The sequence below is a fragment of the Sturnus vulgaris genome, chromosome 1 (genome assembly GCF_052056855.1).
Source record: "Sturnus vulgaris isolate bStuVul1 chromosome 1, bStuVul1.hap1, whole genome shotgun sequence".
Taxonomy (NCBI): domain Eukaryota; kingdom Metazoa; phylum Chordata; class Aves; order Passeriformes; family Sturnidae; genus Sturnus; species Sturnus vulgaris.
Window position 1 is genome coordinate 96378200 of NC_142243.1, and position 23185 is coordinate 96401384.

General features: G+C 37.8%; 1 protein-coding gene across 5 annotated transcripts in view; it reads left to right on the forward strand.

The window, feature by feature from the left end:
* TEX10 (testis expressed 10) overlaps window positions 1-23185 on the forward strand; it is a 54778-nt gene that overhangs the window by 17755 nt on the left and 13838 nt on the right. For 3 of the 5 annotated variants that reach the window (XM_014875169.2, XM_088172113.1, XM_014875170.2), the window contains 5 exons: window positions 296-431; window positions 3401-3576; window positions 4315-4492; window positions 19744-19832; window positions 21000-21133. In XM_014875169.2, coding sequence (XP_014730655.1) covers window positions 296-431; window positions 3401-3576; window positions 4315-4492; window positions 19744-19832; window positions 21000-21133 — 713 coding nt within the window. The remainder of the gene's footprint in view (window positions 1-295; window positions 432-3400; window positions 3577-4314; window positions 4493-19743; window positions 19833-20999; window positions 21134-23185) is intronic. The other 2 variants (XM_014875172.2, XM_088172126.1) reach the window with 1 other exon arrangement.

The window sequence follows — 23185 nt, forward strand, 5'->3', positions numbered from 1 at the left end:
AAAGCAGAAATTTATTGGTTCTCAGTTGCCTTGCCACGTGTCTTCAGGAAGCTGTGAAGTTTTCACTTGCAAGTTGTCTGTATTCTTTTGTCTGTTTTTTTCACAAACTGCACAAGAAAGTGTTGTTTTAATGTTTTAGAAGTCAGTCCAGAAGTTACTTCAAAACATTTTGGTACTTCCCTTTGGAGTTCAGTGTAAACAGTTGTAGATAAAGATCACAGCTAGCTCTGTGTGTGCATGTATAAAACCAAAAGATTAAGAAGTATTACTTCCAATTTTTTTTAATCTTTTCCAGTAGCAACAGAACCCTTGATAAAAGCTGTATATACACTATACCAGCAAAGGAATCTGCTCTTCCCAGTTCGTACGTTGCTTTTGAAATTTTTTAGCAGAGTTTACCAAAAAGAAGATTTGAGGACACAAAGAATCAGGTAAAAAAAAATTAATAAATATTCTTTTTAATTTCAAAATAGTGTATTGATTTCAGGAGTGAGAATAGCGAATTTATGTGTCGATGTAATAAAACTTCATTCTGAATCTGTTTTGACACTGTGTCACTGGAATTTGGAAGTTTGTGTGCTCTTTGAGGTGGAGATGTATCAGCTTAGTTGTCTATCTTAGCATAAGTACTAGATAGATCTTAATTACATAAATTTTTAGCTTGAAGTACCGTGCTACAAGCTTATTGTTACTGACTATGGCAGTCAGTGGATGTGTCAAGATCGTGCAGCTGTAGCCATGGAGCATTTCCATCACTTTAGCCTGAGGTCATGAGCTTGTCGCTTAATGCCTTTGTTGGTGTTCTGATAGTGGCTGTGTAGCCTTTCTAACTTACTTTCTTCAAGAAAAATACTCTTTTGGGGGCATGGTTGTAAAGAGACTAGGTTTAAGAAAGTGTTCTTGTCCTTCTGGGCTCCTGGTTCATCATGGGCAGCTTTTAGATATCTGACTTGCTTCAGAAGTAATCAGAGATTATTCTCTCTATGTAATGCTGTTGCAACAGTTTTTCCTTAATCTGATGTGCCCAGATTGTCTCCAAATCTTATTTCTAGAATGTATTTTTCAGCCATGTCATCTAGTTCCAGGACATAAAAACCTTAACCACAAATCATGTGTTGATGTGTATGCATCAACTCTAGCTCGTTTGGGAGCTGCAAGTCCCCTCCAGGCACTGTAAAGCAGCTCCAAGTCTTTGGGGAGACCTTCTGTTCTCCAGGCAGAGCAACAGCAGCTCTCTCAGCCTGTCTTCATAGGAGAGGTGCTCCAGACCTCTGGTGATCTTCATGGCCTCCTTGGACTCACTCCAGTAGCTCCATGTCCTTCTTATTTCTGGGGACCCAGAGCTGGATGCAGTACTCTAGGTGGGATCTCACAGGAGCAGAGGAGCAGAATCCCCTCCCTCTACCTTCTGCCCACGCTGCTTTTCATGCAGCCCAGGATACAGTTGACTTTCTGAGGGATGTGATCTTTTTCTGCCACTAAAAAAATCAAACCTCAGGTCTCTCAGAAGTCCTGGCATCTGCTAACACAGTCAAGTTTGGGGAAAATTGTTGCCTTCTACAACTTCTTTGCTTTGTTAATCTTCTGTTGTGGTAGTGCCTGAGTACATCTAATTAGATCTACAGCCAGAAATAATCTTAAGCTATGCTCTGAACATTTTAAAAAGTGTAGGGGATATAAGAGACAGGAAAAAACACTTGGGAATATCTCATTTTCCTCTTTTCACTCAGAGTGAAAAAGAAATCTTTTTCATACTGACTAATTTCTCTCGGGTTACATAACCACTGTTCTCTGTACTTACCTGAAAATCTTGAGCGTCTCATTCAGTGTCATGTGATCATATGACTATCTGGAAAGCTTTAACTTTCTATCTTTAGACATCACAATAGCAGTAGTTTTGTTGCTCTTCTTAGTCTTTTACATGGATCTGTGACATTTTTAGTAACAGAAGAATGAAATCTCAAAAGCTCTTTGCAAAAATGTATGACTCCATTTACGTCTGAGACATTTGAAGACAACATAATATTGGTGTACTGCACTATTCCATTTCTTTCCTTTAGAAACAAGTGCTTTTTTTCAATTTCTTCAAAGTGTGGACTTTTCAATAGCTCCTGGACGACATTAATATTGTTCCATTCAATTTGATATTGTAGCTCCTTCAGCCCTCCTCTGACTGTTCTCATTCTTTTATTATTTTTTTCTTAGAAGATCATCAAGAACAGCCTAAGAAGAACAGAATTTACATTGGAGCATTTCTCCAGATTTTTTTGTGAATGTGTTTACTTTTTAGGTGTATCTGATTCAGAGGATAAAGTAAGAGCTTTGGGCCTGTTGCTGCCTTGCGGAAAAACAACCAAACCTGGCTGGTTTATTACATGGTTCAGAATTAAACTAAAACAACAAGACAAAACTTATCTTCACCCTTAATCACTGCACACATACTATGCACTGTGTGTATATATGCATGTACTGTGTGTATCTGTGTGTGTGCACATTTGCATTTATATACTGGTAAGAGTCTGAAAAGGCTATTCAGCCTCACAATCTGCTTTCAGCACTGACTTATGTGAGATGCTATAGGAAGAAGACAAGAATTACTTTTACCTAATACTCTAAGCTTCCAACCATTTGAAGCTTGTGCTTCCTCACTCTGCAGAGCTTCTTGTGTTCATCACTCAGTGGGTGTCTGTATCTGAGCTTTTCTCATCATTGCTTGGACCAGTCTAAATCAAGAGCAGCTGCAGCACCTCTGGCAGGGAGCTACAAAGCTCAGCTGTGTCAAGACCCAACTTACTTTTGCTTGTTTAATCCTGCCTCTTCCTAGCTTCATTTGATAGTAGCATCTGCTTCTTTCTGTGGAAGCTGAATCAAATGTTTTGTTCCCATCCACTGTTCCCATAAATTATTCAATTGATTTTGAGACTTCTGAGCCCACCTCCAACTCACCCACTTCAGTGATCTGTTTTCCAGGCTTTTCCTGCTGTTGAGCAGTTCATCTCTATGCAAGGCCTTTTCCTCTTGTGTCGTAGGTACTTAATCTCCATGTAAAGTTTTTGGCTGACAGGTCTTTGAGAGTGAAATAATCTGTATCATCATCATGCTTCTCTGTTGACATCTTGAAGACTTACTTTGAACTTCCTGGCTTGGACTTGGCAGCTTTTTTTCTTGTGATCATCACTTTAGTAATAAGCTGATGAAATGCTTTTGATTTCTAAATGATACTTGACTTGATAAGCCAGGGTGACATAGAAATTTTCTCCTATGAAAGATAGGATTAGTCCCTACAGTTTCAGTTTGAACCAGAAAGGAGAAATAAAAGCAGCTTAGTGAAGAATGGGAAGAGAAGTTTGTGTGGGTTTCTGTTGTTTTGTCTTTTTTTTTTTTCTCCCTCTTTCTTTAGAAGTCGAAGTAAAGTTTTATCTCGTTGGTTGGCTGGCTTACCTCAGCAACTGGCTCTGCTTGGCTTGAGGAACCCGGAACTTTCCAATCAGCTCATTGATATCATTCATTCCGCTGCTTCTCGTTCAAACAAGGAATTGTTGCAAAGTTTACAAGCCACTGCTACTCGAATATACGGTAAGACTTTGACACTCTAGCACAAGGGATTTTGTCCCTCACCTGGCAGGCAGGTTGCAAGAGGTGGAAAATCATATTGTTTCCTAGGTAAAGCTAAAGACTGAATAGGGCAAGGTTGCAGATTGGTTCAGTCCCCTAAAGGTTAAAATGAACTATGCGTGTCATTTACTAGAGAGTAAAAAGATTGAGATCTTTAGTTCAAATTAGTAGGACTTAAATCTGATAGACTGGAGACTAGTTTTTGTGTGTCCAAGAATCATAGAATCATTTAGGTTGAAAAATACCTCTAAGGTCCAAGTGGTAACCCAGCACTGCCAAGTCCACCACTAAACCATGTCCCAAGATGCCACATGTTTTTTGATCACTTCAGGGGATGACAATACCACCACTTTGCTGCACAGCTTGATCCAATGCCTGACTACCCTTTCAGTGAATAAATTTTTCCTGATAGCCAATCCAAACCTCCCCTACTACAACTTTAAAGCCGTTTCCTCTCATTCTGTCACTTTTAATCTGGAAGAAGAGGCTGACTTACCCTCACCTGGAAGCAGCCTCTATTACGGTAACTGTAGAGAGTGATCCAAGCCTCCTATTTTCTGGGCTAGTATTGCCTCTCTTTTTTTTCTCCTTTTTTTTCCCCCCTCTTACATGTTGGCTATAACATCCTCATGTCAGTGGGTAGCAGAGGTATTGGTCAGTGCAGCCGGGGAGTGTCTGACCGTACGTTGTGTGCCGCAGATCCGCTCGAGGGCACGCTGGTGCTGCTGCCGGCCGAGGCTCAGCGACGCCTGGTGCAGCTCGTGTACTTCCTGCCCTGCCTGCCCGCCAGCCTGCTCGCCTGCCTCAGCCGCTGCTGCATCATGGGCAGGATGTCCTCCGACCTCGCCGCCACCCTCATCGGCATCCTGCACATGAGGTACCGCGCTCTGCACTCGGCTCTAGCCAAAAACAGCCCCGGCTGGCAATATTTAGTCGTGAAGCATGAACTTGATGATCAGTTTGCACACAGAGAATCAATATAACATGCAGGAGCTGATGGTGTGGTTGGCCTGTTGCTTAGATTGTGTCTACAACGCCCAATTTTCTACAATACGTGTTGAGAAAATCATACAACTGTTTAGGTTGGAAAAGATCTTTAAAACTGTGTCCAACCATTAATCCAGCACTGCCAAGTCCACCACTAAACCATGTTCTTAAGTGCCATATTCATTTATCCATGTTATTTTACTGTCTTTGTATATATTAATGAAGTCTACCAAGAATTTTCATCTTGAAATACAAACGTTAGTGCTTTTAATACCTGGGTCCTTTCAGAAAAGACGCAAAGCAGCATTAGCCTATCTCTTACAAAATCTGTAAGGCTGCATGGTACTGAGCACCTTCTACCCAGAACATCATCCCAGTGGTCTTTGTTTTGCCATTAATTGCAGCTTTTCCTTGTGAATGCTTCAACCTGACACAGCTGATAGTGAAAAACAACCAACCAGTTTTTCTCATGTTCTGCTTTCTTTCAGCTCACTTTTTCTCCAATTACTACACCTAAATAGCCAAATTACGGTTGCTAGGCAAGTGCCTTGTTTGAAATTATTTATGCTCTTGTTTTTTTCTGTCCTGGCTTGAAAGAGGGTGGGTTTGCTTGTGAAGTCAGGGAGCAAAGCTGCTGTTCCATTGAAGTAAGTGGAGGGCTTGCTGAGATTTCACAAAGGTGTTTTGTTTTGCTGCTTCTGGGAAAAATACATCTTTCTCCATTGCTCAATATTGTGGAACCTTGGATGAACAAGCAGGAATTAATCTTATAAGAATTATGCTTAAAGCAATTCTTGATGCCTTTTGGATCTGAAACATTTTTAATTAAAATAGGACACAACACAATGTACTGTCAAATGCAGACCTGTTTGTATTAGCTGTGTAACATATGGATAAGGTGACTAACATAGGAAGCAATAGTGGTGACATTTATATTCTATATATATATAATGCATTACTGCATTATAAAAGTGGAGTTCTGCCTAGTTTTGGGAAGATGGAGATCAGATTTTATTTTTTAAAATGAAAAATTGTCTGCCATATACTGGAATCTCAGTGGCAAAGTGTAACCAATTCAAAGACAATCATTATAACAACTAAAGTCGATAATAAGCACTCAGGTGCTTATTTTGATTTTAGGTCTTTAGTGGATCTTCATTGTGGGAGATTAGATTTTTGTAGTAATGGAATGCCTGTTTTCTAAAAATTACTGTAAAGCTGCAGGTGGGTTGTGGGCATTTGATGCTTTTGACAGAAGATGCAAGTGGCAGGCGGAAGGCAGTGTTCTTACCAAAAGTAGGTTACATTCTGAGAACAGAGGAAGAGTAAATTCTTTGTTTTCAGAGATGCAAAGGAAGTAAATTGGTTTTAATTTATGGCATTTGGAACACATTTTAAACTTACTTTGGATTCAAAAACTGTAGATAATCAACCCAAGAAGTCTATCTGAAATCACTAAATGAAAGAAATGTACTGATGTACTTAGAGTAGTGCAGTTTTTTTGTATTGATAATCCCTGACAGCTCTTCTTTCTGGAAGCCTGCAAGTTTTGATGAAACTTGAAAAAGAGAGATTGCTCTTGACTGAGCATTGTTTTTATTTGATAAGGTTCTTCTCACTTCATTGAGAGGAATCAGTATTAAGAACTGGAAGTTGATTAGTGTTTTTTAGAAGCACATCTGAAAATAATACAAGTCCTTGGAAAGATTAAAATGACTCTTTCATAGACAAAGTGAATGCAAGGGATGATGAAAATACATTTTTACTTCTATATGCAAGTTAAAAACTTGTACAGGTTACAAAGTGCATATAGATGACACCTTTTTTAGCTTTGGCTTAGGTGAACTGTATTTTGTGGAAGATTCCTTTTTTGTTTTTTGTCAGTCATCATGACACTAAACATTTTATCCTAAAAGATTAATCTAGGGTGCCTTAAAGGCTTAGGGAACCAAGTTGATAGAAATGTTTTTGGCTGAGGGGAACATCCAAAAAAAGTTGCTTTGTCTACTTAAATATGCAAAGATAAGGAGATAAGTAATAGTATATATTAACTTTTCAAGAACAGAAGAATCTGCTACTTCTTTTTCATTGGAAAATAAGTTGTACAGTCTAGGCAACAATAGTAGGTTTTCTAGATAGGAACCTTAGCTGGGCTTTATGAGCTTCATAACCTGTTATTGCACAAAGGATAAATGAACCAATTTTCTGTCTTTTATTAGAAAGGCCAAGCTGAACTATTATATCCAGTTTTGTGGCTCGTTTTTAGATAATGACATGGACAGACTGGAGTGAGTGTCAAGAAGAGCAAAGAATGATAGTCTGTCAGTTATGATAATGGGGAATGACTGACAAATTGGCATTTTAGGCAGATAAGGCTGGGAAGAAGTTGGAGTCAGTTGTGTAAAAAGCTGTTGAAAAGGAATGGAAGAGTGCAGTTTCAGCAGGATTAAAAATACAGACCTTAAATATCAAGAGAATGTTTGGTTTGAGTGCTAGAAAAATTTTATGAAAGCAGAGATACATACTGGAATGGCTTATGTAGCAATGGGATACAAATATACTTCACTGGAAATACTTAATACCAGGGAATTGGGTGGGACATGGATGGCAGAGGGTAAAGCCTTTAATGAAGTAGAGAGACTGGGTAACTCCTGGTCATCATTTACAGCTCTTGTAATACTCAGAGTTAAACTTTCAAGTTTGTCAGATGAATGGTACTATAAAAAACTTCTGTAAGTCTACATTTCTGTTCCGCTGCTTGGTTCATGGGACATTTTCTGTACAGAGAAACTCCCAAATCCATGGGGAGCAGTCATTTACGAGTACCCCGCCGCTGTCAGTAGATGGCGCTGTTTCTCTTCCGGTACATTCCTGTTCTCTGTGCTGAGGGGCGACTCTCCCTGAATTTCTCCTATGGAATCTGCTTATTCGTCAGGCTTTAAATAGATTGCATTCAGGAGCATCAGAGGGTTTAGTATTTGTTCTTAATTTCTTCATCAGCCTTTATTCCCACACTGTTCCGACTGGCAGAGGATGGCTGTTTACAAGAGTATTCATATGGAGCTGTGTGTATTTGTCAGGGACCAGCTATGTTAAGGTGGATTCACTGAGAGTACCTGTGGATCATAATAAAACTTGCAGTTATTCCACGAATAATCATTAGAAACTCAAGGAACTCGCACTAGTGTAGACTATAAAACTAATAGTAAGTGTATCCAGATGGTTCAAAGCACAGCCCTGTGATGATATCAGGTGGTAATGTTAAGTTGTAGTTACTGTGTGTTACCGTATTACCTTTCAGCTTTCAGACCTTCCTTTTTTTTTTTTTTTTTGTTTTATTAGAAGTGAGTTTTGAAAATATTCAGTAGTTTCACTTTTTATTTTTGCAATGGTAAAGTGAATACTCAAGTGGTGTGTAGGAGCCCATTAAGTGAGCTCTGTGTGCTGAGAATGAAAATGGTGTTGGCAGTATTTCCATATAGAATGGGAAGGTATTGAGCCCCTGGGAGATTGGTTAACTATATTGTTAAGTTATTAGAATGGTTTCTGTAGCACTTTTGGTCTACATTCGCTGAAGCTGGCACAGACCAAAGACAGTTCTGAAATGCAGCCACCCCATTTTAGATGCTGGTATGAACATGGCCAGGTTTGCACTAATGGCTCATGATCTCTGTGGCATTGAACAGACATTGCTGGTATTGGAGTCTCTGGGATGGCTACAGCTGGTGAGTTTCAGGTGAAACTGAGAATCAGAAGGTGTTGTAGTGGCTTAATTTCTCTGCTTTTCCCTTCAAATGCCTGCCTTGTGCCTACTGTATGGGATCTGAGATGTAAGTAGCTTCAATAAATCCAGTCAGGTAGAGTTCTGAGGGATGGAAGTGTGCCAGACTTTTGGGGTATAAGTCATACAGAAGCAGGTGAGGAAGGGTGTGGAGCGACATGAGTGAACAGCCTGTCACTTCTCTCTGAGAAATGAGAGAGAGCAGCTTCTTGACAGGAGATGAGTTCTCTCAGTTGGCCTCTGATTTAAGCCTCTGATGAGCTTACATTTTTGGAGAAAAATGGAAGCATCTGGGTTTTAGAAAGTGTTTTGTATCAAATCTACTGGATGGATTTTTTTTTTGTGATCTTTGTGATCTAGTACTGTTTTGATATATTGAGATAGGCAGTTCATCTTGATGCAGTGTGCCACATTTCTAGAAGAGTTAACTTCAGTATTTATTTTTCATTTATGATTTATTGAAACTGTTGAATAAGCAAATAGTAGTTCACTGCTAGTTAAAAGTGAATGGTTTAAGTGTTGGTTTGGAATATACAATATGTGGCATGAGTTGATCTTTGGCTTGAAATTCCAATCTTAGCTTCACCTTGATAGTGGAGTTCTGGTAATTCCTTGAGGCTGTGGATATGGACAGGTAGACAGTTCTCTCCAGGAAGTGAAGAAATATATAAATCACTGATGGTCTGATAGGGACTAAGGTAATAAACTTTAGCAGTATCAGAAGTAGAGCTGGAAAAAATCTTGGTGTAATCTCCCTGTGCCCGCTTTCTGCATTAATAGGGCAGAAGGGATACTTCAAAATGGTTTTAAGGAACTAGTGAGGTATGTGCTTATTTTTTGAGCATTTTTTGGAAGACTGACTTTGAGGCAAGTATTTTTTCAGATGTGGAAATGTATTAAATGTTGTAAATATATTTTTTATTAGGTAGATTACTTTGTTTGCCTGAAACAGTGGTCTGCTGTTTACATACCAAACTCTGTGCTGTTACAGTTGCAGTGAAACCCATTTGTCAGGCTCATTGTTTTTGGTTTCCACTCAGTGATTTTGTGGTGATTGAGGGGCAGATACTCTTCAAAACAGAATTCTCTTTTTTCCTTCTCTTTTGTCTATGGTGCTATGTTTAAGATGATTAATATGTAATCTATGTACTTACTGTTGTGTGTTCTATTCTGTAAATTGTGGATTAAGAAATGCAGATGGTGGGATTGTAATCAAATATATAAATCAGGAAGTTAGATTGCTGACTTTATGGGAGAATTTTGTTGTCTCCTCTCATTCCTTAAAGAACAAATAAGGAAACTCAAATGCGATTTATGTGCCTTATTTATGCATAATAGTTATGGTTGTTTTACAACTTTTTATCCATTGGAACAGTGTGTCTGGAAATTATTTCACTGTAATAGAGAGTTGGACAGATAATATTTCACTGTCTAGATAAAAAACAATGGGAGTTAATTTATGGCATTTCTCCCTTGAAGTAGGGTGTCCATAAATGAGATCTCCAATGGCTTCAAACAGCCATCTCTTATTCTTGTGGGACTCTTTCCCTGCTGGGGTCTCGCCAAGTTGTTTCTGTTGCTGTAGAAAAGGAGCAGGGTGAGGACCATATAAATGAAAGCTGAGTGCTCTCTGGCATAAAGTGTGTGAGAGTTCTAAGTTTTCACAGGTTTGAGATAACCCTGGAGGTAACTTTTATTCTGCTTGATGTAAGTGTAAATGGACTCTTCACTTAAGAGGTAGTGCCTTTAAAATATTCTGCTGCTTTCCAGACAAGAATGAGGGAACTCAGCTGGCGTTTCATCAAGCATCCAGGCATGCCTGTTGGTTCCTGCTATCCTCTGGAATCTAGTGCTTAGAAAGAACTGACATGGACATTTTAACATCTGTTTGCTGTAAGGTGTGAAATTCTGTGTCTAAAGATGCATTACTCAGAGATGTATTAGGGTTATAATAGAGTTCTTTATGGATATTTCCTTTGTAATTAAATGCTACTTTTTGTTTATTTAGTCATCCTAGTTATTTTATCTGCAACCTTTGCCAGCATAGCATGAGGAGGCACAATGATAATGCAAAATGTAGCTAACAAAGACCCTCTATACTACTCAATTAAAGAATTATTGAATGCATAATTATAGTCAAGAAAAATAGCACATTCCCCCAAAGTGTTTACAACCAGGAGAAAACTTGGTGTTGTAACCCATTATTGTGGTTAGCAACACTGAAGGAACAACTGAATTCAGTAATTCTCATGCAAGTAAAGTGTAGAAAATATTCCAGACCAGTGTATTTATTTTAAAAAGACATCAGTAAAATGAAAGTTTTTGCCAAAATAAGCTAACTTAAATAAATAACACAAAGCAAAGAAGGGGAAGCTCTCAATTCACTACAAATGGTATATAATGGAAAGTCAATTCAGTACATCTTGGAGAATAAGTCAGAAACCATACATGTATAGAGAGGTATAGTAGTTATAAATGGGTTGCTAGGAAAAATGCAGCAATAGTAAGGTCTGTGTTCACTGAAGTGCCTTTTCTGGCTGTATTTTTACACCCCTCGATTTAGAAACAAAAGTAAAGGAGGAAAGTATTAAAATGGTTACATTAGTGCATAAGGCACTATTGAATAAACTAAACATTAGAGTGTGCTTTAAAAAGGCTGACTTTTCCCTGTTGGGGTACCACTGAGGATGAAGGGTAAAAAAATGATCCGTTTTCCTTGCTGCAAGATGAGAGAGGATCTGTAGTTCTTGAGAATCAGACCCCGGGGTTACAGTGCATTCCTTCATCCACATCTGGTCAGGAAATTTCCTTTTACTTGCTCACTGTTTTGTAAATGTCTAGGACTTGAAAGAGGGAGAAGTCCAAGCTTATATTTAAGGACACAGCCCCTGCATTTTTCCCCAGATTGGTTGTAGTGTGAGGTTCCTAATCAAAGGGAAAAGAATTATGTTGCTGCACTACAATTGCCGCCGTCAGTAAATGCCCTTTGCTCATTAGTGAATGTTTCTTCTGATTTGTGCTCTCATTTATAATGTGAAAGCAGTGCTTTGCTTCAGACAACCTCTGCAGCTCTGGAGCAAATGAGCAGCTGACAGGCTTACTTTTAACAATGCATAGCTTAAATTGTTGTTTTCTTAAAGTAGGCTTCATACTTTTCCTCAAATCCCTGGTAATTCCTTTCAAATGTTTGTTGTATTTTGCTGCATTTTCCAATGGAAAGACTTGATCCTTCAAAAGAGATAATGAAAGTTAAAACAAAAAAACTCACACTAACAAACCAGTGGCTACACGTGGTAACTTGTTGGAGGAAAAGGAAGATAAAAACCCCTCACTTGCTCTTATAGCTTTACATTCAGGTCCTGTACTACCTGGAGATAAGTTGGTCTGAATGATGAGATGGGTATGTTGGAGAAGTATTCAAAGATTCAGTTTTTTGATTTTTTTTCTATTTTTTTTATAGCAATTTCAACATCATTTTATGACAGTCATGGTTTCCTGTCTTTTTCAGAACTGATATGAAAACTGAGAGTGCTGATCCTCATTAGCAGTAGAACTCAAAACTGATTTGATTAAGTTGATGCAGGGACATGAGTTTTTACTTTATTGCAGTTGCATTTCAATCTGACAGAAATTATTTTTCATTAAAGCTGAACAGGAATAAACTGTGCCAAAGCTGAGATAAATATTGGCACAGGGCTTTTTAATGTTTTAAAAGAACATGTTTTACAGAAGTGTAAGTACATGCCTACAGTGGGAGAAAATGTATATTTTTCTTCCATAAAGGTGCAACAGTCCTGGTGTGGTACTTGCATGTGATTTTGCTCCTTTCAGTGTGTTTTCTTGTTTATACACACAGTTCCTGACAATGATAATATGGAGGTGTTTGGGATGTATTGTAACATACTTTCCATGCTCATAGGTAATTCCATAAGTGATCCATTACCTCGTATTTGGCAGGTGTTTTTACATGTAAGCACTATTTTAAATGGCAGTCAGACAATGCAGCTGTCATTACACAGCTGGCTGGCTGTAAGACATGGAGAGTTTATAACAGTCCTGTGAGAAGGCTGGCTAGAAGACACACCTGTACAGTGTAGTCCCAGTGTGGTTTTGTCAGCAGAGCAGTGTTTCTGGGCTCAGACTGTGACCCCTGGGCACTGTTCTGAAGGATTTGAATGGCTCCTTTAGAGCTAAGGGAAGGATGCTACAGGATCTGTGTGGAAGTCTCTCACTTCTGATGTATACTGGATCAGTAGCTGAACACTTCTGTGTTGATAGATAAACTCTGGGCTGATGTTAACTTGCTGTGTTGAGAGGTCATAGGTAGCACAGGTCATAAAAACAGGAAGCCAGAAGAAACAAGGAAGCCTTTTCTCTACACTTCTGTGTATCAATAAAGATTTTTTTCTTAATGCAATTTCTGGTTGATCACAATAGAAGATTTTCAAGTGGTAAAGGAGTGCTGTTCTATGTATCTATGGCCCTGGGTTGTGAAGGAAAAATAAGCCCTGTTTCATGCAGTGGAAACAATTCTTTATGATCCTTGGTTGCAGTGTGATTATTTTGGCTGTTGGGGAAGAACTTGACTACTCATATTTCCAAGGCCTTAACTGAACTCCTGGATATGCCAAAAGAGCTACTCTGCTGTATCGTGATGAGCTGCAGAGCAACAGAACATGGGAGGTGCTGGTGTGTCATTTCCACTGTTAGGTAGATAAAATGACTGAATTGCTTTGTCAAGCGACAAAAAAAGACAGGGTAGCCTTGATTAACTTACACTTCTAAGTACTTCTATATACTAAATAATGTGAGTGCTTGTGGACTTTTGTCATCTCTCTTTCTGGGTTGTTCCTTAGTAGTCACCAGTGATGTCTGTCTTCTGCTGTATGAGCTGATCAGTTCTACCCACCATCTCCTGCCTTTAAACCAATTACCTCTTGATATAAGGACCTTTGTTCCTACCCTGAGGCTGCTTAGATTTCTGGAATTTTTTTTCCTCAGTGTTATAGGGTCTTTCATATTCATGTGCAGCTACCATTAACAAGATTTCTAAGAGATGCATCATGCAAAAATTTTTCTTCCAGAAGCCATTCTGTCTGTTCTCAGGCATGACACAGGTGTTCATGTGTCAGCTCATTTCATCCATTGTTATGGTGTTAATTTGTCTGGTGTGGGGCACTGATGTTATAGACCTTAGTTATTTTTAAAAATAAAGTATACCAACCAGCTCAAAAAAAAAAAACAAAAAAAACAAAAAAAAAAAAAAAAAAACAAACAAAAAAAAAAAAAAAAAAAAAACAAAAAAACAAAAAAAAAACCCACACCAAAAACCAACTAAAAACACCCCAAACCATGACAGCATTTTCACTCCATACTCTTGCAGGTGTCAGGGAAGTTCTCAGGTATCAGATTGTTCCTGGCTGCTAGTTCAGTGCCTTCTCTTGGAGGTCTTTTGCAAGATGAATGCTATCTCATCCTGGTAATTCCCTTTTGGTTTGTTAGATTCTGTAATATTTTGTGAAGCTGCTTGAAGTCACAACAGGTTATCTTGAGGAGTTGTTCTGGTATGGGAACCAGAACAGTTTCTTTGGTGATCAGAGATGAGCAGAATCCCTGTGGCCTTTCCCTGCTTGATTGCCATCCTCATGCAGTGGTTGTCTGCTGGGTGTACAGAATCTCGGGGAGTTTTCTGTTCCTGATGTGATTGAAGGACAATTTAATAATAAATTAATAATAGTATGTTGGTGGTTAAAGCACTTGCTGAGGTTGTGGAAAGTCTGTGTTCACTGTCTTCATCTGAAGGGGAGATGGATTTCCTATTTCCTAACACAGTGACTTAGTCATTAAACTATTTTGAGGATGTGTACTTAATCATTTTATTAAATTTTATTAAATTTTCAAAGAATTGAGGCTTAGAATGCAGTTAGGTTTTTTCAGGAAATGAGTGAATCAGCTACTGACTGTGACTGTTTAAATGTTCTGTGTGGAACAGATGTATCAGTGAAAGAGAGGAAACTCCTTTTACAATTATTTTATAACCTAGAATTTAAAAAAAACAGTTGTGGGAGGGCTTGGTTTAAATCTTTGATCAGTAGTTGATAAAATCAATTTAAAAGAGGATCACCTATTATAGTACAAGTTATGTGTCTCAGGCTGTTATCTTGCCAATGCTCAAATAATTCTGTAAAACTTCGGGAATGCTTTGCACTAGATATTCCCAATTATGGTGCTGGGAGCATTTTCCTGGAAAGTGAGGGAATTGGATTTTATTTTCCTTGAACAGAAAACACAAACCCTTGACCTTACACTTCTCAAGTGTTATAACCCTCACATTTATGAACAAAGGGTGATAGTATTAATGCCTCAGAAGAACTGTGAATTTGGCATTTGCTTTTTTATGTTTTACTTTAAAAATACTTGGAGACTGAACTCGGGTTGAAATTAGTCACACTTTTTTTTTCAATTTTATTGCTAAAAAAAAAATTTCAAAAACCCAACCCCAATCCAAATTCTAAGGAAAGCTTGCTTAGCAAGTGCTAGACAGGTGCATTGCTGTCTGTGCTGGAGTTTGAGCAGTGTGTTTTATAGGAGGACAAGTGGAAGGAATTTCTAAAATGAGTGCAGCAAGGTTCGTAAGAATTCTTCTACTAGAGACCTCTAAATTACCCAAAGATTCCTTGTGACTGTATAAGCCAAAATCAACACCTAAAACCTGAACCATAGGTAGTTGGTAGCTGGTTGAGGTCAGGAGGCACACAGATAGTAGTCTGCAGTTGAGGAGTAACTATTTGTGCACAACCTGCAGTTATTTTATTTTGCAGCTGTGTGATATAGCCAACCTGAAAATAACAGCAGCATGAACTAAAGTAGTGAAGTCCATCTGGAGTTAAAAGAAAAGTTTGCAGCAAGTGATAAAAGGAACATACTGCACACTTGCTTTGACTGAGAAATATTTGGTCTGCTAATGACAAGAAGAACAGTAATTTTTAAGTTAATTAGATTCAGCTTTTCTTTTAATACCATTTGGTGTACAGAGCAGGTTACCTCAAGGTGCAATTCTAAACCTCAAAAGAGAGGTTCCCACAGAGAGCAGGTGACCTTATGGAAATTACAACATGTAATTCATCATAGTTAATGTGGGTTTGGACTACGTGACTGGAGAGGTCTCACTTATACGCAGTTTGATAACAGGTTCCCATTGTCAGTAATAATTTATACAAAAAAAAGAGAACTTAAAATATGTTTTTTACTTTTCTTCCACATATAAAGCAGATATTTTTTTTAGTCAGATGTCTGGCATGTCATTTACAGGCATCTTGAAAACGCATTTTAGAAGTGCATAATAGTCCCCAATTATTCATGGTAGTTTTAATATATTAAACTAAGATTTTAAAAATAATTTCTAGTGTATTTGTACATCAACATCTCTTCTAGAATGAAATCTCTCTTGTTCTGTGTTCTTAATCTTATTTTTCATTTCCTTCACTTCAAAACTGAGCAGCTTTAACAACTGTCTACATTATAGGCACTTGAGTTCTAAGGTAATTGAGGTGATGACAGCTGGTTAGACTTGTATTTAAACAAACTTCGGTGCTGTAATGCTGCTCTGTTTGTATTATTAGAAAGACATTGGTTTTGGTCTTCATTTATTGTGAGGTTCCCATGTGGTGTTTCAGTTACATGATTTCATGGGTTCTTTTCCATCCTGCTTTCTGTGTGTACACCATGAGCACTGAAGGAGCATTCGTGTTACAGTTTGGCCCTGTTTCAATGGGAGGATCCATGTTTTCTCTGTTGTATTATGTCCCACTTGGAAAACAAAGGGATTTCCTCCCCCTGCCACTTACAGAAGTTTTTTGTTGTGCTCAAGTAATTTTCATGGCTGCAGGAGATGGAAAGGTGATGTTTCTCCCAGTTCAAAGATGGGGAACTGAGGCAAGAAAAAGGTGTAGACAGATGTACATAGAAATACCTGATAATTTTAGGAATTCAGTATGAAACATTTGGGGTCTGATTTTTTAGAATACATAGCATCTTCTGTCTTGAAAACAAAAAAAATACCTCAAATTCACTGTAAGTTCAAGTGGAGAAGTAGAGATCAGATGGGTGCTGCTCTTAGAAATGCTTGAAGCTGTATCTCTTGTCAGCTGTTAGTGGCGTTTTCATCTTTTAATCACTGTTGAACTGTTGCAGGACTAGGGATAACTAGCTGAAAAAAAAGGGATGGGAAGCTTCCAGTATGAATAATGTGAGCTTATTCTGTCCTGAAAGAAAATAATGCTACTTGAAGAAATGTGTTATCACTGAATTCTGTCCTCCAGTTTTAAAAAGTATTTATCTCGCATCTTGTATAACCTACCTGAATTTGTTATACTTTCTTCTGCCTTTTTAATTTATGCCTCACACACTGTGCACATTATAGATGATGCAACAAATAAGGCAGGGACAGGTCAGATTACGTTATCCTTCATGGTGTAATCCTGATTGATCCATTCATCCATGATTTGAATGAGACATAGATTTCTTTGGTTTTTTTTAGAGAAAATATGACACATAATATTATCGTACTCTAAGTTGTATAGAGAGGCCAAGGTGAAGATCAGAGGCAGCCTTCTGTGTCACTGTCTAAATTCAAGGCTAGATTATTTTTAACCTTAATGCTCTTTTAACATTGAGGCTTCTTCTGTGCATGTCATAGCTTTCACTTTCTAAAAAAGTAAACTGCAGCTGAATTTGGGGATCTTGATTTTGTGTGTGTGTGACTCAGTGTAACTCTGCTAGTAGAGATGAATCTTAAATTAAACCATTTAATAACTCTGTCAAGGGTTTGTTCCTTATGCTGCCTCCATGTTCCCAGGGCAGAACTGCAGGTATTTTCTCTGCTTCCTCTTCTGTCTGTATCAGTGGCTCTTAGCCTTAGCATCTCTTAGGATGCTTAACATGCTTATCCTGTTCATGAGTTTGTACATGCGTGGGAAAACAAAACTGATGAAGTGTTTGATTTCCAGATGTTTAGCAATTAGCTTTGGAATTATTTTTCCAAATGAAAACGATGTCCAGACATCTCCTAAACCTATTGCAGTTTCTACTTGCTAACCTGCAGCGAATCTTGAGTTTTTGTTCAGTCTCTTCTGGAGGTTATGTAAAATTGTTGCATGCACTGGTCCTATTGTAAGGAATTCAAAGCATCTGCTAACTGTTGCATATGGAAATGGAATTTTTCAATATGAAAAAATATTTTTATTTTATTATATTGAACCAGATTCTAACAGGATTTGTCATGCAAGTCCCTACTTTCTGAATTGGGACTTATCACATGTTCTTTCATTCTCTTTTCCTACCCAGGATTTATTTATTTTCACATTTGCCTGATTACCTTTGCAGCTTCTTCTCTGTCATTATCTCTCCCAACCGCTTGCATTCCCACCATTTTGCTCAGTGGTTGCATCACAGTTTGAATTTCTGTGACTAGTCTAGCAAGTCCTAAACTCTCTTAAATCTCTCTTTATGCTCCTCAATACTTATTTTGGTAAAACAAGTGACCTCAAGTCACACTCATGGTCTCTGTGCATCAGATTTAGGGAGATTCTTCTGCTGTGCTGAACAGGACATGGGTTTCACTCTCTCTCCTGGTGTATAAATCTGAGTCCTGTTTGAATATCCTCCTTAGTGAGTGAAGTAGTGGTGGGAGCTCTGGCTGATTTAGTTGAGTATATGTGAAATCTCTTTCATGCTGTAATGAGTGGGACTGTGGCCTCCTTGGAAGGATGGAAAAACTTTGCCATTCTCATGGGAAACCATTCGCTATGGCCATGGGATTTGTCCAGGAAGAACTTGGCAGCCAAGTAGCAGCCATAGGGCTGGGGAGAGATTGAGAGACTATGGGTTAAGAGAAGGAAGTGGTGAGCCAGGCCTCAGGGCAGGACCAAAGGCCTCCTAGAAACCCTCCTAGAAGGGAGCATGCAGAGCTGCCTGCACTGCAAAGTCACCACGTCACCTGAAATATGGCAAATCCCTACTGTCAGGCATTAAGAATTCAATACAAAGTGGGAGCTTTATTTAATAAAGCCTTACTTTGTGCTCTCACATAACTATGATTTTTCCCTCCCTAGAACTAACTATCCTACATGGTAGTTTGATGGAATCCTGAATCTTTTCTTTAATTTAAAGAAATTCTGAAATTATGGGGTTTTTCTTCTTTCTTTTTGAGTAGCTCCAGACACGTGCATATTCTAGCTGTCATTTTTGTGGATGCTGAAATATTATGGATGGATTTTTGTGGGTGGCAAAATGTATATGCCTGGCACAAAAGTATTCCAAATTTTATATTTTTGCTCCCAAAGCACAGAGCTGTAAAAAATTCCTGCATAACAAGCTTTCCAGAATTTTGTTACCCATGAGCTAAGCCATTTTGGCTGTTGGCACAGATAAATTAGGAAAAAAAATGATTTGAGGCAGATAGTTGGCTTGGAAAATTGCATTCAGAAGCTCTGAAATTTCACAAGATTGTAAGAGTGGAAAGCAGCAATCTCTTACAGCAAAGATCCATAGTCTGCAGTGCCAGTGCCAAAAGCAGCATACAAGGCAATTTGAATAATATGCATTTTTGCATAATGTGATATGGGTCTGAGCTGCAGCCTTGTGAGGAAAGCATGTGTGAGATGTCCTTGTTCCCAGCTCCTGGCTTCCTCCTGGTTCAGCACCGACACATGGGCCAGACTCTGCCATTAGGTGGTCACAGGTGTCTGCTCTGAGTTTCCATAAGCACTGGCTTCTGATTTGAGACACCAAAGTAGGCTGGTGCTCCACTTGTTCCAGATTGCCCTCAAGATGGAAAGTGTCAGATAGCTTTGATAACGGGTTTGCTCCTGTCTTTGCATATTGCTCCTTTTCGTGTTTTAAATCTCCAACCAACTTTTTATCTTAGCTGTGTTTTATAACTCGAGATTGCTTTCAAATGGGGTTTGTTGTTCATGTATTAAAACTAATGGATATGATGAAAAATATAGCTCAGCATTTGTAATATAAAGACTTTTATCAATTAAGGGAAATAAAATTAGCTTAATTTTCGGTGTCATCACTGTAGTGAAGATTATACCAGTATTAATGAAAAGTTGCTATCTCAGTTGATATAATTGTCTAAGGCCACGCAGGGGTACAAAGTTCAATGTGTCTTGTCTTTAAAAGAGCCAGTTCTGGTTTTGAGGTTATTTAAAATGCTATTCTAACAACAACTATTAGAAACAGGAATGCTAAAGCTGTAACAATTTAGGCATGCTAATTGATTGTATTGTGCAAGTAGGTTGTGAATTCTTAATTACATGATTTTTAATAAACTGTCTGTTATTGGTTTTGTGTAGATCATCGTTTGCAGGCTGGAAGTGCCAAGTGCAGGATAATTCAGTGAATGATGTGGACTATTTCAGCTTCTTGTTTTCAACCCTTATAGGTAATCCATATGAATGTAATAATTCAGAATTAACAAAATGAAATTTGTTTCAATAGTCAATTACTGAATTTAATTTAGAGTAAATGGTTTTGTAAGTACTTTCTGAAAGTAATTCTAATCTTGCTATATATTTTTGATACGAGATTTTATTTTCTTGATCCAATTTTTGACACTCTATTTTTACAGTTTTCCATTTGGGCTGAATATTTGCATATTTTTTTCTTCATTCTAGCAACTTTCTTAGGAAAGTATGAGGAAAATCTAAATTTAGCATATGACATAAACAAGATTTTTTTTTTCCTAGCTTGAAGTAAATGCCTTTTATTGGCTCATAACAATATAAATTAGTGCCTCTGGGATTTCCTGTGAACATGCTTACGCTATTAAAAACATTCCATCAGAATAAAGTAATCAAAGTACGTTAAAGTGAGCTGGCCAAGGTCAGTGTGTGAGGAGAGAGACTTCTGCTACTCTGCTCTTACTCAGCTATAAAAATAGTTGTATTCTGTGGTGATGCAATTTTGGTACTTACAGTGGTTAAAATTGCTTAATATTGCTAAGAAGTAGCTCTCACTAACTTGTGCTGTGTTAAAAAACAGTGTGTTTTTTTTCATCACCATGATTATTTATAATGTTCAGCTACTTTGTTTTCAAAGATTACCTTTTTGTTCCTAAAATGCTAAAAAGAGTGCTGAACTGATAGCAGAGAAAATGAAATCAAAGCCCAAACAACTCTTGTGGAGTAATCGTCCTGTTTTACTAAAACATCTACTACCTGTCTAGAAATAATAAGCCAAATTATTTTTAACCCTGAGGTTATATTATTTATTACTGAGGTTACTGAGTGAACACATGAAGTATTTTGCATTATACCCTTTTTGTTATATTTTTAAAGATACATATATTGAAAATACATAACACTGGCTTCTTAAAGTTATTTTTTTATGTCACATTATAGTACTATCAGGTTTTTAAAATATTTTTGTTTTCTGTCAAAAATCAGCATTTATACTTTGATATCCTTAGTTTATTAAACCAAACAAGAGCTTTTAAGAAAAAATTGTTATGTTGACATAGTGTAAAAGGCAGTGTTTGTCAATGATGCTGTTGAAGTAGAGCACTGTTCGGCTTGTTTGTGATACTGTTGTACTGCTTCTTCTTCCCCAGGGTTTTCAAGAGAGGAGCTGACTAGTCTCCAGGGCATTAGAGGAAAACCACACATTAGCCAGACACAGCTTTCACCTATCCGTCTTTACCTAACTGATCTGGACCAGTTTTTACACCACTGGGCTGTGACAGAGGTAATACATCAACACTAATTCTAAATGACAGCATACAAACTCTGAGTGCTCTCCATCCCTTTTCCACAGATGCCTAAATCCTGTCGTGATTTGAGTTGAAAAAAGAATGAAAAATATAAAAGCTGTCAAATAGCCAACATTTTTCTACAGCCATCAGATAATATTTTGAAGGAAGCTGCTTTAAAAGTTGAATGTTTAGACACACAGTATGCAAAACAATACTCAAGGAAAAATTGGTAGAAGCCTTGGTGGAAATTCTTAAGCACTAATATTAGGACCAGCAATATGTTTTGGCTTTCAAAAACAAATTAATTGTAAAAATACTAATTATAAAGAGTTTTCTTGGAGAATAAGTGCCACTTATTAATTAAAAAGCACTTGCATTAAATAAAATTTGAACTTGGAAGCAATATTAAGCTGGCATTAGTCATTATTTTGAATAATTCCTGATTAGTTAACGAGTATATGCTGGGATTAGAAACTTCACTCTGAATTCAGTACCTAGCATCATAAGAGCTAAAAACTTAATTTGATTGTTGGTTCTAAAGGGATTTGAGCCACCAAATTTTATTCAAAACAGGTGCATTAACTGTCTTTCTGCATCAACTCTTTTTATTATTTAGCTCACCAGAAACCACTTTAAGGTGTGGAATCATGTTTTAATGATGTACCAATTTGACAATATTTATGAAATCACAGTCCTGAATTCAGAAAGAAGAGCAAAACAGAAGGTTTTAGTTGTATGTTTTTTTCATTCAAGAAAGCAATATAGTAGATGTTTTCTACTTGATAGTGTTTAAGTGATAATGTTCTGAAATTGATAGTCTGAGATACACACTCAGTGTGTGCTGCTATGTATTAGAGCGTATTTTAAGCAGGGCTGTTGTTTAGCACCATCACTGACACACATTTTTAGATGTCCTGCCTTCAGTTATTTGGCCTGTGGAGCAGTTGAACTTTCTAATTTGTTTTGCTTTGTCTCTTCTGGACAGTAATGAAGTGTTTTCTCACCAAAATACCTTTCTCCAGTATGGAGGGATCAGAATGCTCTCTTTCCATGTCCTGTTGCTCTGTGAATACACAGAGAGATTATTTGTTTCTCAGAGTTAGCATAATCCCATACAACATCTGAAGGATTTATGTACACCTTACCTGTTTCTGAAAATGTCACCTTTAGTGTTTTCTCCTTCCTCTTTTAGCTTCTATTTCATAAATCTTACAAAATTGACAGTGAAATAGGACTGTTTGCACACAGGAAACAGTGAAGTAGTTTGATTTCTTTTTTATGCCTTTGCTTCCTGATTGCAAGTTTGAGTCTCTTCTACCACAGTCTTCAGTGTTTTGGTGCTGTCAAGGAGAGTCAGTATTTTCAGAAACTTGGGACTGATATTTGTTAAAGTACCTTTTCTCAGGAAAGATACAAGGTGCTCTCCCAGGTTGTTAGAAGGGGATGGTGGTCACTAAGCAAAGAGTTGGATATCCTTGGTTAGTAATGAAGGCTGATTTGGACATCCTGTGAAGCACTGCACGACTGCACTTGTGCCAGCCTGAAGTCTCTTCTGGATATGAAAGAGAATAGGAGCAAAAACGCCACACTTCAAAAATCTGTGTGAAGAAGAATGACACTTTCTAGACCCACCTGATTTTGTAGGCTTTTAACCAAAGAGTTGTGAACTGTTGCATTTTCCCAGTGAGGGTGGTCAAATACTGGAATAAGTAGCCTAGAGACATTCTGGTTTCCATCTATGGATGTACTCAAAACCAGGCTGGACACAGTGCAAGGTGACCTGCCTTAGGTGACTCCACTTGAGCAGGAGCCTTGGATTAGAGGAACTCAAGGGTATTCCTTCCAACTCGAGGGATTCTGTGATGATTTGAAAACTCCTTCTGAAGTAAACCAGGTCTTTTTGTTTCACTATCAACAATTCTCGTCATTACTTTTGCTTTTTAGACATAATGAAATGCACATTATGAGTAAAGATTTGTTGTTTTCTTTTAATTGGTAGGTTTGTTACACTTATATTTGATCTAAAAGTCAAACTTCTCCCATTT